Genomic DNA, 16,084 nt, shown 5'->3' on the forward strand with positions numbered 1-16,084 from the left:
TACATACCCGTACAATAGCTATAGGCAATCTAACAAGCTACTACGTATAGCCGGAAGGCGTTGGACCGTTCTCATTACGTAAGTCAATCACCGTGAGAATACATGTCTGAGCTATGTAGTTGTATTGAAACAAAAGGTACACGAGGTTATTAGCACTGGACATTACATGCCTATTAGATTTCAATTTACATATTAATGATTTACAAATAATTCCGAACTCACGCAACAAGTGAAAAAAATGATATAAAATACATAACTAGGTCCGACTGGGCTTAAAATTTCGTATATTCTATTCAGGAGAAGACTTAGAACGTATTCTACAATGCAGTGTTGGTAGCAGAGAGCCTGCACGTGTAACAGAATATCACCCCATACATGTAGATCATGATGTTTCCCGTCTCTTCCCAGCACGATATTAATTATATACTTCTACATGTTGAAAATATTCTCAATATAACATCAAACCAAACTTTAAATAAATCAACTAGAAATTAAAAACCCTCGTATACTTTAATTACATATTACTGCTAATAATATCTACAAGCACGAATATGAATCATACTTGCTAAATACATACATAAATAAAACCAGCTGTAAATAAAAATTTATTAATTAGAGTGTTTGGAAAATCTTAAGGAGAGAATGATTTGACCCGCTCGCGCCGCATCAAAGCGTTGCAATCAACAATGGAGCCGGAAAGATCGTTTTACAAAGAAAAGCTGAGCCCCGGGGATGAATAGTTAGAGTTCCTCTTTGAAACCAGGGTTCTGTATGGACGAAGGACCATAAAAGTGTTATGTAATAAAATCAATTAAAAATATATTTATACTTAAATGTCAAATGATAATGACGTTACGAAATACAAATACGAAAATATACAAATAATTTATAGTTTCAATACAAAGAACATTAAATGTAAGCTTATCACGTCAGCCTAAATTTAAAGTTGAAACTGCGATGCGTATTACTATTATATAATATTATTATTATTATTATTTAGTTCCGAAACAACCCTTTAATGAAGTTTAATGAATTTTGTTATAGCAGATTTTTCAGCTAAGCATTCCAAGAAAATTCATTACCACAGATTACTTTTTACGATTATTTTTTTATAATATTCTAGGCTTAAGTGTACCGTTATAGACAAAATGTATCAATTGAGATACACTCGTATATTTTACAAGGTTGTAATCTCGTATCCAGCCTGACGTCTCGAGTTCCGACGCGTCTCGGCCGGCGGCGTCGGCGTGGGGTGTAATTTGAACAAATGAGCGACGACTACTGAACCAAATTAGATTCCCGCCGCGTTGGACCGCCTCGCCCCACTCGCCTCAGGACCGACACACACGAATGAGAAAATATTTTGCCAATTAAATGCATAGCCGACATTCCTTTTTCCTCTTTATGAATAAATACAATTAAAAAAACATTGTTATTTTTCCTCATATTAGTTTTAACCGCGGCGGCAGACACCTATCAAAATGACAGTTCGATTAAAATCATTATCAGAACACAACGAAAAAATAAGTGAATGCGATGTATAAAAATTACGTATTGACTAAAAACAGTTTAATATTGTAAAATATTACGTTACCTTTTACTACTAAAAACTCCTATATAAAATGGATAACTTAGATAAACTTATTTTTTTATTGAATAGCCACCCCATTACTACTATATCCAAGCAGTAGCTTAGATATAGTAGTAATCGCACCTTCAATTTACAACAACGCTATATAATATACCACTCAATCTATCTTTCAAATGATTTCATATCATCTTATGCTATTATTATTATAACTTTTGTATATTTAATGAACTTACATATTAAAAAAATATATGTCACTTGTAATTTGAATATTTGAATATCGAATAAGCATCAAACTACCAGTATGCGCTGGCCCTTACTGGCTTCATTCGCCTCACTCGCCAACAGATTACAGCACTCGGCCACCGTGCCTCCTGCCATTTGTAAGACTACACAACTACACAAAAGAACGTACGATCTATGAATTTTTTATAACAGTATTGTTCTCCTCATCACACCTAGGTTTTATTTACGTGAATGGGAGAAAAAGCTTTGCATATACTCGGTATAGGATTTATACACACGTGCACTCAGTAGTATAACGCTCTTTACTCAGAATTTTAATGATGGTGAAAGTAGAAAATTTTAAATAACGAAAAAATTATTAATAATGATACAGCTAATTAGAAATTCCGACATTTACATATTTCAGAATATCCTATAATTGTTATAATTGTACTAGCTACACACCCCGGGTTCGCACGGATACAATGAGGGCATAACACATAAAAAGAAAGATACCTAATAATATGAAAGTTCCTCTTGAATTACTATTTATTAATGAATACTCCATTAAGATCCGTTGAGTAGTTTAAAGAATCTAAACGTGCAGACAGCAGACTGGTAAGGACAAAAAGTAACGTCTATATAGCCTGTAGGATTCGTACTGGGCTATTCTATAAACGTATTGAGAAGGTTTGATGGTGATACGCAATAAACGGAAATGCATCCTATAAAAAGAACCTGTCTATTAAACACATATATCTTCAATTCGTAGACGTATCGTTAAAATGGTGGAATCTTAAATATCTTGTCTTGTCATAAATCTTTACTTAGGTATCCATTCAAATACAACTAACTATCTTTCATTGAAATAATTGATCTTTAACATTAAAGTATTTATTTAAAGTCTTTTATCACAGGTTCATTGTAAAACCTGTGACACCTTTCAATTTCTAGACAGACTGGCATGTACTATACAACCTGATGGTAAGAACGTACCATCTCTTAAATCATCAAAAGTAAAAAAGTAACTGCCTGTAAATTTCCCTCTGCTGGACTAAGGCCTCCTCTCCCATTAAGGAGAGGGATTGGAATACATTCCACCACGCTGTTCCAATGCGGGTAGGTGAAATGCACATGTGGCATATTTTCGATGAAATTAGACACATGCAGATTTCTTCACGATTTTTTTCTTCACCGAGCACGAAATGAATTATAAACACAATTAAGCACTTATATATAGTGGTGCTTGCCTGAGTTTGAACCCGAAGTCATCGGTTAAGATGCACTGGTTATTACCACTGGGCCATCTGAGCTCTCTTAAATCATCAATGCTCCACCAACCTTGGGAACCTGCTTCAGTTACCTTTCAAACCGAAGCAAAATACTTGTAATACATTTATTGTAGAGAATATAGTGTTTTAAGATTCGACTACCTAAAAATAAAATTAATCGCGACTTGTTGTACTGCTTGTTCATAAAAACGCCGTTTCTTTATACAAATCAAATCAAATCAGTATTGACCGAATGCAAATAAAACCCTGTTATCCGGTGTTTGAACAATGTTCGGGGAAAAGGCCGCGGCCCCTAATCAAAAAATTGAACTTTCAATAAAGGGAATCATTAATTCTACTTAGGGAGGGCCCGTAAGATCCTAACGAACTCCGCAAGAAATCCGGATGTTTTTCTCGGATAATTATTTGAAAGAAATACTTAGATACTCGAGGGATTTTTACAAGACTATTAGAGTTTTAGTACCTCGCAGAAGTACTTATTTAACATTCTTAAAAAAGATTAACTCTTATAGCTAATGACAACAACTGAATTAAATATGTATTGAAACAACATTAGTAACGTGATCCAGTTTTGAAATCTTTATACTTCAAGAAATTTCGACACTAAAAAGTATGTCACAGGTATTTGTGAGAGTCACTTGAACGTTATTTACAACAACAACAACAACAGCCTGTAAATTCCCACTGCTGGGCTAAAGGCCTCCTCTCCCTTTGAGTTGAAGGTTTAGAACATATTCCACCACGCTGTTCCAATGCGGGTTGGTGGAATACACATGTGGCAGAATTTCTATGAAATTTGTCACATGCAGGTTTCCTTACGATGTTTTCCTTCGCCGCTGAGCACGAGATGAATTATAAAGACAAATTAAGCACATGAATCAGCGGTGCTTGCCTGAGTTTGCACGCGTTCTAACCACTGGGCCATCTCGACTCTATAACGTTATTTATATTTACTTAATTATTTTATTCAATACATCCTTAGACCGAAGTTGAGTTAAATAAACATAAAAACTAGTATTAAAAAAAAAATCAATTATATGAAATGTTTTGATAGCAGATGAGAAAACACGGGACTTCAAACGCAATCAGGGCAGATAAACGACCACAACAAAAGCCGGCCGGATCTCCGGATATTGATCCGTTATTTTTCTCAGAAGCTATTAGAGTAATGCAGGCAATCCCCCGACAAGCCCGACTGCGAGAATTAATGATGTCCCTTATTGGAAGCACAATTTTTTGATGCTACCCGTCTCCCTCTATATCCTTGTCATAGACTAAAGTATTGTATTCGTCCTTTATCTAACAATTTGTTCGAAAGACCCTGTTTCGACGATGACATCGCGCTATCATACACTTGACAACAGACCTCGACTTAAAATGATAGCTTTTATATATATGATAGATATTTATAGACATATTCTTGCCAATATCATGATAATTCATGATAAGTGGGCGTGTATTTAAATTATGTTAAAAAATTAAACAGGTTTTCTTTTAAATTAAACAAATCAATGCCATAGATAATAACGCAGTAGTCGTAAATATAATTTTGTTAAAATATAATATACATAAACACATACGAATCACTGAATCTATTACAAAAGAATAAACTGTCGGAAATAAGCGATTCGTCGCATACGTGGTGCGCGGGAAATTTTGAATGTTACCGCATTCAAGATGGCTGCCTCGCTACCATCAACGCAACGCTTCACTAGAGCGCCGTTTCACTCGCATTGACACTCTTTCCAACCAGTATGAAAAACAAGAAGGCGCACTATGCGCCGTCATATATTTACTTAAATCAATCAAAAGAAAAAAACAATCGAAATCTGTCGACAATTATAGGTAGATTGAAAGATAATGATTTTCTAATTAGATATAAAACCGAGAAAATTAGATATAAAACCATAAAATTCTATTATATGAAGTTCAACTGACGGCCATGTTTGTCGTTTACGTTATATGAAAAGTAAAGGAAAATCCGTATTTGTCATCTAATATAGTATCATAAATTTTATTTAATTACGAATGCATGGCATGTTTGTAACTGTACAAAGTTTCAAGCATAAGATTGTAAGTCACGTCTGCGAAATCGTCTTCTCTTTGTCACGCCAGCGGCGCAGGAAGCCAGTGACAGCGTTGTTTACACGAAATCGACTTACATTAAAACGACTCACGGTACATTCGTTTCAAAGCATTCTCTTTTTTCATAGATAAGTGACCGGCAAAAAATTTAATTTGACCGTCAGTGGTCCATATTTTTAGATAATAGAATGTTCTTAGATTTAATTTAACATTTAGCACAAATGTGACTCATGTAGTTAGGTTATCTCAAGTTTAATTAAACTTCAGATATCTATCTTTTTGTACTTATTAATTAACACGTAGGCCTAGCGAGAGCGTCATGGTAGCACGTGGAAACGGTCCCGTGGAGCCCGCCGTAGAGATGATGGTAGAGGCTACCGCTGATTTTAAGTAAATACTCCGGTGTGGTTGGTATCCACATACAAAGTTGTATGTTAACTTCTTTTCGGATTAGTATTTTATTGGTACTACTAATATGTATCTTTAAGTATAAATTAATAATTTTAAATGATTTGCATTTTTTGCAATGAACAATACAAGCTAGCAAAAAAATCTCGAATAAATAAGAAAATTCAGTGGGTATTTGAATGCTGTTAGCGACAAGCTAATCTATTGGGGATACGGCTAATTTTCTAAACTAAAACCAATTTGATAGTTATCTCAGCATTCGTGACGGTGAGCCGGTGTATTTTTCCTCATACTAACATTAACACAATCTATACTGAATATTTTTTTTTTATCCAAGGTTATGTAATGTCCAACATAAAACAATTAAGTAATACAAAAAATATTTTAATAACAAATATTTGGAATGACTTTAATAACGTAGTATCATATTCTAGATAGCAGTGCAAAATAATTTAAACAAAGTGTCTAAATCGAATCAAATATCTCCATTCAAATGCAGACAGTCTGCGTAGAGATGATAAAGTCAGTTCACTTTGTGCAATCACCTAGACCGAACTATGTACCTAATCTTCTCCACACAACGCGCAACACGCTGGATGCTTCTAACTAGAATAGCGAGTAATTGTCTTCACTGAAGTGATGTTCCAAGTACAAACTACACATTTTTTTATACTAGATAATATAGATAAAAATACGTTACTACTATTAGTTTTTTTATTATTTCTAATTTATGAATGACAAGACTTAATAGCTTGCCAGACACAAAAATCGTAGCTTTTACTGTGAATTAAATTTAAATAATTAACGGCCAGAGGGTTATACCTACTATTTTCGATTATCTGCTTTAATTTGTCGTATACGAGTCGTATGGAGTTTATTGCTGATTTTTATAGTATTACAGGGTACATTTCGAACGAATCTTAGTATCGATTTAAATATAATTTAATCATATACAATATTAATAAAAAAAAATATATAAAGCCATTTTAAAATTATGTTTGAATAACACATACATCATATATGTAACATAATTAAACTTAGGTAAGTACGAGTGAACATACATAATACGTTGGTATATTATTGTAACAGCATCTTTAGTCAAATATCTTAAGGCAAACAATGTAGCGTATGCCTTACATTTCAATTAGTTGGGATGTCGACATTTCACGCCACTATCTCCGCGTAATCGTGTTAATTATCGCCCGGTAATCGAACTCGGAACCCTCCCCCCACGCCTTTTAGACGATATTAACGTTGGATGCATTTTTATCATCTTATATGAGTATTGTTAATTAAAATGTATTCCATTTATGTTAATTGCTTGTTTCAAATATTTAGGATAAAGGTTAAACATTTGATGAATATTAAATTTAAGCTAAACTTAAGTATAAATTTAACACTGTGTATTAAACAGTAACTTGGTATTATTTATATATTTAAATTACTTCAAAACATAAATAAATCACCAAATCACATATATTCGAGAATTACTTACTCAGTTGAGTTTACAAATCCAAATAACACTTTCAACCGATTACAAGTCGCGCCAATATCGACCTTACAGTCCACGCAAAAAGAAAAATTAATGGCGGCTTAATTCAGTTTCACGCGCTTTTGTTTTATTTTATTTGTTCTAGTATGGATAAAGGTATCTCGTAAAAAAACACATATTAAAAAAAAACACAATTTAATACTCACTAATATTTAATATCATATCATACATTATATAATAAAAAATAAAATGCTATAATTTAAAGACGTAAAAAAATATAGTACAGGATGTCATGAAAACTGTTATTATCAATATTAATTCTAAGAAATTGAATCTGCCAAAAGATTATTCTAGGTTTAGTTTTGTCAATTTTCATAGATTAGAATCGCACTAGTTGTTATGTACAAAAGTCAAGAGTCAATAATTTTAAACAATATCTATTGAAATTTAAGCATCCAAAACTAATCATTAACAAACCTTACTTAAATATATCGTTGTTTGAACTGTATTTACCTTAGCTACTTTTTACCTGTCACATAATCACGATTAGGAATGTAAAAAGCGACGTAGCTAGAAATTGCATGTCCATTTCAATCAATCTCGTTTGTCTACAATTAACGGGACTGCGCTCACCGACTGTTCAAAGTTGAACTGTAAAAGTTTTGATACTTATTCTATTAGAAAATTCGGTTCTAATACGATACGAATTCGACATCATCAAAAAAATTTCATCCTGTGATTTCTTACCACTAGATAAATTACTTTACCAAGGATTTTTTTAAATCTCTTTCTGTATGTTATTGTACTAAAAATTGAAGAATTGATCATTAAAAAAGTTTACATACACTAAAAAAGATATCACAAAGACCTCTTCTATGAGAATTAAATCGTATCAAACATTTATAGAAATCGATTACACGACATTACAAGTTAGTACACTTTAGTTTTTTAGTGCTATATTTTTTGAGAACACTTAACTAATAATAATCTATATTAATATTATAAACGTCAAAGTAACTCTGTTTGTCTGTCTGGCTATCGCTTTTTCACGACCAAACCTCTGAACCGAATTTTATGAATTTTTTTATGAAGCAAACTTGAAATTCTATAAAGGATATCTTTATTGAAGGCTACTTTTGCCTGACACATTACAACCAATTATGTGCCACCATTTAGTCATTTCTCCTTATTTGAAAACTCTGAAATTATATATTATTATATTCTTCTATATTAAGGACGTCAAATAACAAATTCCAGAATAACACCGCGCGTGACATCATGATTGCGATTGCAAGCGGACGCGGACTCAGTTGACGCGCAGTTTTCTGCCCGCGGTTTTCTAATCCGAGACCGAAATTTGTTCACGTTTCACTCACTACTCAGAGCAGTTTATTTTATTTACTAGTCCACTATCTACTGCGTATTTTTAGAAAATTTATTAACTGACTTTAGTTTTCTGTCTCATTAGCATCTCCTTTTGAAAAAGTTTTACGCGTAATTATATAAAACCTATTTTGTAGAATAACGTTTGAATAATTATATTTTATGCCTTTATCTGTCCCTTAAATCATATTCAGTCATTTCGTCGCGTCTTCTTGTTTTCTGTATTTAGGTAACTGAAGACTATTTTGTGTGCTAAATTTTAGTGTTTTTTTTTTTCAAGTTAATAACAGTTTCATCTTTTCTATTTGCATAATGATGACAAATATGCATTGACAATTAAAAAATTCGATTTAAATACAAACATAAATCATCCGTCTCGTTTGCCGTTGATCAATCAATTTATTGTCAAAATGAATTATTCTGAACAAAGTGTTGATGCCTTCCGTCGAAATAATTTCTTTAGCAGTGATGACTCCTCAGAAGAAACTAAAAAAGTAACTCAAAAAACCGAAAGTTGTACACAAACAAGGACGATTCGTAAGAGAAGGGGTGCATTAGTAAGCCCAAGTTAGTTACATGCCTAATCTTATATATTTATGACGTATTCTTTAAGCTTAGCTAGAAATCTTTAAATAAATGATAATAAACAAAACTATCGTATTGTAGAAAATTATATACCAAGCGGAATGATTCATAAATACATAAGTAAAAATAAAAAAATAGCTCCATCCGAACGACCAAGAAGAAGAAGAAGTAAGTAATATATTAAATGAAAATAAAAAAAAACCTTTAACGCAATTAAAAAAAATTAAGAAACATTTATTTATTTATTGATATGAATATTAAAAAACTTTCAGTACTGTTAATGGATTGGAAAAGATTCCATAAACTTGATGTTATATATTCCTTTATGGAAGAATTAGAAAAGGATTTTCCAGCAATCTGTACCGTTTATGTTATCGGTAAATCTGTTGAAGGTAGAGATATCAAGGTACTAAAGCAGAATATTTATGTATCACCATAATTAAAAACATATTAAATGTAGTGTCTTTATTGGAATATATTTTGCACTTGCATTTTCTAGTAGCTTTCCTAAAACAGACACTGATTTTACGAACAATTAGCTGTGCCCGCGACCTTGTAACGCATTTGAATTTAACAAAAAAGAAATAATATTGTAGCTTACGTTTCTCCTTATTATATCAGTTACCTGCCAGTGAAAGTCCCGTCAAAATCCATCCAACCCTTCCAGAGATTAGCCGGAACAAACAGATAGACAAAAATTGTAACACATGTTATTTTGGTATATGTACCGTGTATACATAAACATGCATTGAGTAAAAAAGAGCTATTTTAATATTACAAACATACACTTCAATTTTATTATATGTATAGATAAATAGAATTATATTATGATAAATAAATGGAATGTTTTTTCTAATGCTTGTTCTTCTTCTATGGTAGATGCTGAAGATATCGAATAGCAACGCGACCAATGCTGCAGTGTGGTTAGACGGATCCATACATTCACGAGAGTGGATTACAACAGCTGTTGTGACCTATCTTGCCGATATTATTGTCAGGAACTTTCAGAACACCTCCTCTTCTATTACTAATAAAGATTGGTAACTTAGTTTGTTACTTAAAATTATTGTAAAACATATTATCCCATACACTTCTTTCTAATTTAAGTACCAAACTATTCGTCGCAACAATGAAATGTTTTTAGTACTTTATATATTTAAGGTTTATAAAATCAATAAAGGTTTACAGTAAAAGTAACACTCTTAAGATTGCTGAGCCATTGTTTGACCAAGTTCTTGATATTATTCCATCAAGGTACTCCAAATCACAATATTTGTTAACTGAATACGTATAGGGTAGATTTTCACCCGCCGGCATGTAGGTTTCCTCGCATATTTTTTTATTTCATCTCATATCAATGATGATATTAATATTATATATTCAATTAATATAAGTTTAAAATACACAAAAATAACAAGAGATCTGTATGAAGACAAATCGAGCGAAATCCTGAGAAAAAATTAACTTTGACGAAACTGCTGAAGTTCTTTCGATTTGGAAACTTTCGTATTAGATGAGTATACGAGTTCATTCACTTGTAGAATATTAACCGAACAAACAAAATGTAAGACGGTATCATAAAAGTGAATACAAAAAGACTATTTTTATTAAGTAACTTATTTAATCAATTTCGTGCAGGTATATAGTTCCAGTGCTGAACCCAGACGGCTATGTGTACACACACACAAGAGACCGTATGTGGAGGAAGAATCGAGCGCGACACGATAGCGAGATCGTTGGAGTTGATCTCAACAGAAATTTTAGGTTCTTGTTTAAATGTATACATACGTCAGTTTACTTTAAGAAAATATAGAAATGACCTGCTAAGTCATCAGTGATCACGTCTGTACTGATGTTTAAAAAGTATATACACGTAATAATTGTAATTGTACACGCTTGCTTGCTCTTGGACTGGATGTTAATATGCCTTGTAATTTAAATAAGAAGTAATTAAAAATATTTTTCAAAAAAAAGTCAAATCAAGATAGAATATATAAGTAATAACTCTGAAATTAAAGAGATATGAACACAAAACGTTACTGAAAACCAAAATTATTTATATTATTTTTAGTACTTAATATTTTTTTGTAGTTTCGGCTGGGGAAACAATGGTGAAGAAGGTTCCTCGGACATGCCAAATAATGTATTTTATAGAGGACCCGCGCCTTTCTCGGAACCTGAAACAGCAGCTGTCAGGGTAAACATATATTTCATAAAAGAATAAAATAAAAAAATGAACATTATAAGGTTTTAAATTTAATAAAATTTTTAGGATACCATATTGAGTTCGTCGACACCTTTCAAAGTGTTCCTATCGTTTCATAGCTACTATGAGCTGATTATATTCCCGTGGGGCTACAAAACCGAGCCTTGCGCAGACTATCTGCGTTTATTAGAAGGTGGCGCGATTATGGCAAGGGTAACATGTCCACGTAAGAAACTAGTAGATTAGCTTTACCAAACATGATCTAATTGTCCTACCTTAATATGGTAGGTAAACCTTAAAACTACACGCAAAAATTTAATTATCCAAATAATTTGAAAAATGTTTAACAATTTTAATACTATTAATAATAATAAATTCATTCATTTCATCCAGGCAATATTTGAATACAGCGGAATCATATACAAAGTGGGCAGCACAAAAGATTTAACATACTACGCCTGTGGTACCAGTATAGATTGGAGTCACGCCATTGCAAAAATTCCGTACACCTACATGATTGAATTAAGAAGTAAGAAATACAAGTTCAGGTTACCAAGAGACCAAATCCTGGATACGTGTAATGAAAACTGGAAGGCAGTGCAGGCTTTAATGGAGTTTGTTGATCAACCTTCACGCATTTAGATAGAAAAAAATTTAAATGCTTTTATTTATGACACAAATCTATATAATTCATCAAAAACAAGAAAATTTTGTTTCATGACAATCGAATCGCAATTATGATTAAATATTTAATTTACGGAATATTTACTTGTATAATAAGCGATCGGGATATTTATATTTATATATTTTTTAAATACTTTACAATGTACATAATGTATGTTAAATTAGTAAATAATAAAATACATGTTAACAATTTTTATTATAAAACAAGCTACAATTTAAACATTTCTTTTTATCAACGAATTCAGCCAACGCTTTTACACCTTGTAGAATCTCTTTACAGCAATCTAAAATTTCCTCTTTAGGTAATAGAAACTTGTGTTGTCTGCTCCTTAGTTCTACTAAATAAGAAAATGGAATACGCGCAGTACCATAGCTCCAGTCAATGCTTGTTCCGGTTGCGAAATACATTAAATCCTTAAAGTTCCCAACTTTATACATGCGACCATTAACATTATAAATTGCCTGAAAAGAAAAAGATTTTTATAAAATAAAAAATATATAAACTAAGTATATATGTATAGCTATTTTTTTTAAATATTTACTTTAGACATCGTTGTACCTCCTTCCAGGAGGTTAACATAGTCGGCACAAGGGTCAGCCGTAAAACACCACGGAAAACTAATGACCTCACTATACGCGTGGAATGTTAGGAATATCTTAAAGCGAGTACTGGAGTATAAAATAAAATCCTGTAATCAAAAACAGTAAATTAAACAAATAATTAAAATGTAGTTAACTATGTATATCTAAACCATATATTAAACCACCTTGATTGCAGCAGTTTCTGGTTCCGAAAATGGTTCGGTACCCCTATAGTTAATATGACTTGGATCTTCAGAAGAAGTATCTAGTCCACCTCGTCCCCAATAATACCTGAACAAAAACCTGTGTTAATATAATACCAAAAATGTCTACAAATTTCTTAAGAAAATAATTCTTATATACCCAAAATTCCTATTGAGATCAACACCAAAAATTGAGCTCCCAACACGAGCTCTGTTCTTTCGCCACATGCGTTCATTGGTGTGAGAATAATGATATCCATCAGGATTCACAACAGGAAGAAAATACCTGCAAAACAATACCAATTAGTTTTATTAGTACCCAACGCTAGAACACTATAAGTAAAAATTTAGGTCATGAAAACATAAATGTTGGAATATACCAATCTTTATTAGTTATACTTTCGGGTAGGTTGTCTAAATTCCTTGCAAACTGATCAGCAATATAAGTTACGACAGATACAGTAATCCATTCACGCGAATGAATGCCACCATCTATCCATACACCGCAATTGCCAGCGTTACTATTAGAAATTTTTAACATCTGTGAACAAGTAACAATTACTTCATTACGTAATAATACACTGGGTCAAGTATAGTATTTTCTTACCAACCTTTATATCTCTACCTTCCACTGACTGACCTATAGACGTCACGGAACACGATGAAGGATATTGAATTTCTAAATTGTCCATGAAATTGTAGATTACGTTTAGGGGATAAAAATCCTTCCAATCCAGTATGCGTTCTGGAAAATCAAGTCAAAGTAAAAAAAATTGTAATTTATCATCTTATACATTTCAATCTGTTGTAGATTTGAATTATTGTCTACAAATTACAAATCTTCCAGCGACACATCTAATCACCATCGCCTTCAATGTACAGGAACTATATATCAATTATAACTAAATTATGCCGCATAAAATTGATAGAAACCCAATGTATATTTAATGCATAATGTATTTACTTGGCGACTTTGGTCTTGGACTCAGGTAACCGGTGGTGGGACTTTTGTTACGCGATCCGTCGGTGCCCGTAACCTCAAATTCTATATCTCTGTCACGAAGCAATTTCTCAACTTGCATCTTTCGATTCGCATCCACCATTACGTCCATAGCAATCGTCCCTTCCTTGCAGATGCTAATAGCTGAAATAAAAATATTAATCAAAAAAATTAAGAAAATGCACTCATGTATTGCAAAAGGCACCAAAGTCTGCATATATCGCATCTTTAAAAGATATCATGTCATGTCATGATTTCAGTTATCGCGAAGAAAACTTACCGCCTTTGTTATCTAAATTTTTCAAAAATAATTTTTGTCCTTCTTTTACGCATTTTACGTCCCATATTTGATATCGACTGCCCTTTCGTGCCACTTTTGCCAAATTATAAACGGTAATTTAAAATTTTTTTTTAGGTTTCTATATAGTCACTAGAATTTTGACATAATTGACAGAAAACAAATCGCAAGATATTATTTTATTTTTGTACTACTCAACCATAGCCTAATAGAGTTGGGTGTTTATTTTCAATTATCCAATTACATTTCTTAAAATACCAATTTTCACTATATATTTAAGTTAAAACTATTACAGAATTAGGTAATTGTAATTCAAGCTAAGATGAGATAACTATGTCGGCAAATTCATATTGTTTCTGTTAACAGCAAAAGTTTAACAAAATAAATTAAAAATTATCATTATGTTTTTCTTAAATGTTATATTAAAATAAGTTATTATCCTAACAGCTTTGATTTTATAATTTGCACAAGCTGATACAGAGTTTGCCATCGAAAACTCCTCAGTCGCAAAAATGTGAGCAAACAATAGCCATGTAATCAAGAAGGCTCAAAGAGCTAAGGCGCTAAGAGCCGCGCCACTCGCTCGATAATTAGATGTAATCAGATATTTTCAGTAAACGCCTCTCCGTCCCTCGCCTATGCACTCCCTTTTAATGAAAATACCTTACCATGGGTTACTATTTCTTTTCTCACTTTCTATTCACGTAACCTTAGTTAAATAATTATAATTTAAGATGCATATAAATCTTATTTATTCTAAACGATAATTAAATGACCTTTTCATTTATATAAAAAAGAATTAAAACCATGTTTTCAAATTATTGCTTTTATACTTTAATCTCTAAAAAATCAGTTTGAACAATGGACAATTGAGCCTAGAAACCGTACAGCTACAATTTTAAATTATATTTTCCTGGATAATATAAAACATAATTTGTGGAAAACAGTAATAACTGGCATAGCCCGTACGAATCTAAAATAGTTCTCTCGTGGAGGCGCTTCTTACGTTTAGGCGAAAGTAGTGTGAGACGACCTCCCCCCAGGACAATAAAACGGTTGACGAAAATTTCTGGCAACGGTTGCATGATAAAATCGCACACCTTGCATAGTTGCAAAATTATATTGATGATAATAATTTTCTCTTTCCAATACTAAGCGAATAACATAATATAGTTTCTGAAAAAGAAACAGACATATGTAACAAATTACACAAAGAAGACTTGAGACTGTAGAATTGTGTAAGTCTACATTTGGTCTTACTTTGCGAATGATGGCAGGAATTAAAACAATATACATACTACTTTTCATACTTCAACATCTAATTATTATAAATTTGTATTCCAAAATGTGTAGATATTACACAATCTTCTAATTTAAAACATTCGTAGTGAAATAAAAAACATTAGTAGGGGTAGGTCTCATGGTAACCCGCTAACCAGACGGCGGTCCCCAAACGCCCCCACCCAAATGTCGCCTCGACTTCGTCTTACACGCGTTTATCTTTTTAATTGCGCCTCCAGCCTCCCTCTAGCTTGTTACTCGCTTGTTAGATTTATCGGGATCCCTTTATAGTTATTTTATTTTAGTTCTAAAATTCAATGATAAAAAAATCGCACAAATACTATCGTAAAAGTTGATATACTTCTTACATTTTATATAGAACTTACATAATTTTTTGATTCAATTTATTATTGTTATAAATTACATAAAAGTCTATCAAAAACTTGCATACTTGAATTGCTTGTTTGGACATAATTCAGTTTTAAAATGTAACTAAGATTATAATTAAAAAAGTTTAATTTTATTTATGGCCTGCTCAATGCTACGTGACGTTGCCAGAATTAATTGCAGTTAAATGTGCAGATGATGTCATTAAACAGAGAAATTGAATTACATTGTGTCACAATTCACAAAATCGTCAAAATAACACAATTGCTATCAGTATGATTACGTAACAGATACCTAACATACTTTAATAGTTAATCATGCAATAGCTTGAATAAATTTGTGGTTAAAATGAAAACAACCGGCTATAAATATTTATACAGTAAAA

At 32.1% G+C, this 16,084-nt stretch overlaps 2 protein-coding genes across 3 annotated transcripts; one reads left to right on the plus strand and one right to left on the minus strand.

The window, feature by feature from the left end:
* Positions 1 to 8,726: 8,726 nt before the first annotated feature.
* LOC124536988 (carboxypeptidase B-like) lies at positions 8,727 to 11,935 on the plus strand. 2 transcript variants are annotated; one of them, XM_047113685.1, is made up of 8 exons: positions 8,727 to 9,040; positions 9,140 to 9,226; positions 9,331 to 9,464; positions 9,938 to 10,098; positions 10,697 to 10,822; positions 11,150 to 11,255; positions 11,331 to 11,477; positions 11,658 to 11,935. In XM_047113685.1, the coding sequence occupies exons 1-8, from the start codon at positions 8,884 to 8,886 to the stop codon at positions 11,904 to 11,906; spliced, it is 1,167 nt and encodes a 388-aa protein (XP_046969641.1). In that variant the 5' UTR covers positions 8,727 to 8,883; the 3' UTR covers positions 11,907 to 11,935. The 2 variants fall into 2 exon arrangements, with proteins under 2 accessions (XP_046969641.1, XP_046969642.1); XM_047113686.1 differs by having other exon boundaries at positions 11,331 to 11,490; positions 11,658 to 11,778.
* A 196-nt stretch (positions 11,936 to 12,131) lies between these two features.
* On the minus strand, positions 12,132 to 14,131 carry LOC124537012 (carboxypeptidase B-like; the record flags this gene model as incomplete). The annotated part of the gene is made up of 8 exons (XM_047113718.1): positions 12,132 to 12,410; positions 12,491 to 12,637; positions 12,716 to 12,821; positions 12,894 to 13,019; positions 13,114 to 13,274; positions 13,345 to 13,478; positions 13,698 to 13,877; positions 14,014 to 14,131. Coding segments are annotated over 8 exons (1,251 nt in total), but the record flags the coding sequence as incomplete, so codon positions are not given.
* Between the last annotated feature and the right edge of the window lie 1,953 nt (positions 14,132 to 16,084).

This window comes from Vanessa cardui, chromosome 17 (assembly GCF_905220365.1).
Source record: "Vanessa cardui chromosome 17, ilVanCard2.1, whole genome shotgun sequence".
NCBI classification, from domain to species: domain Eukaryota; kingdom Metazoa; phylum Arthropoda; class Insecta; order Lepidoptera; family Nymphalidae; genus Vanessa; species Vanessa cardui.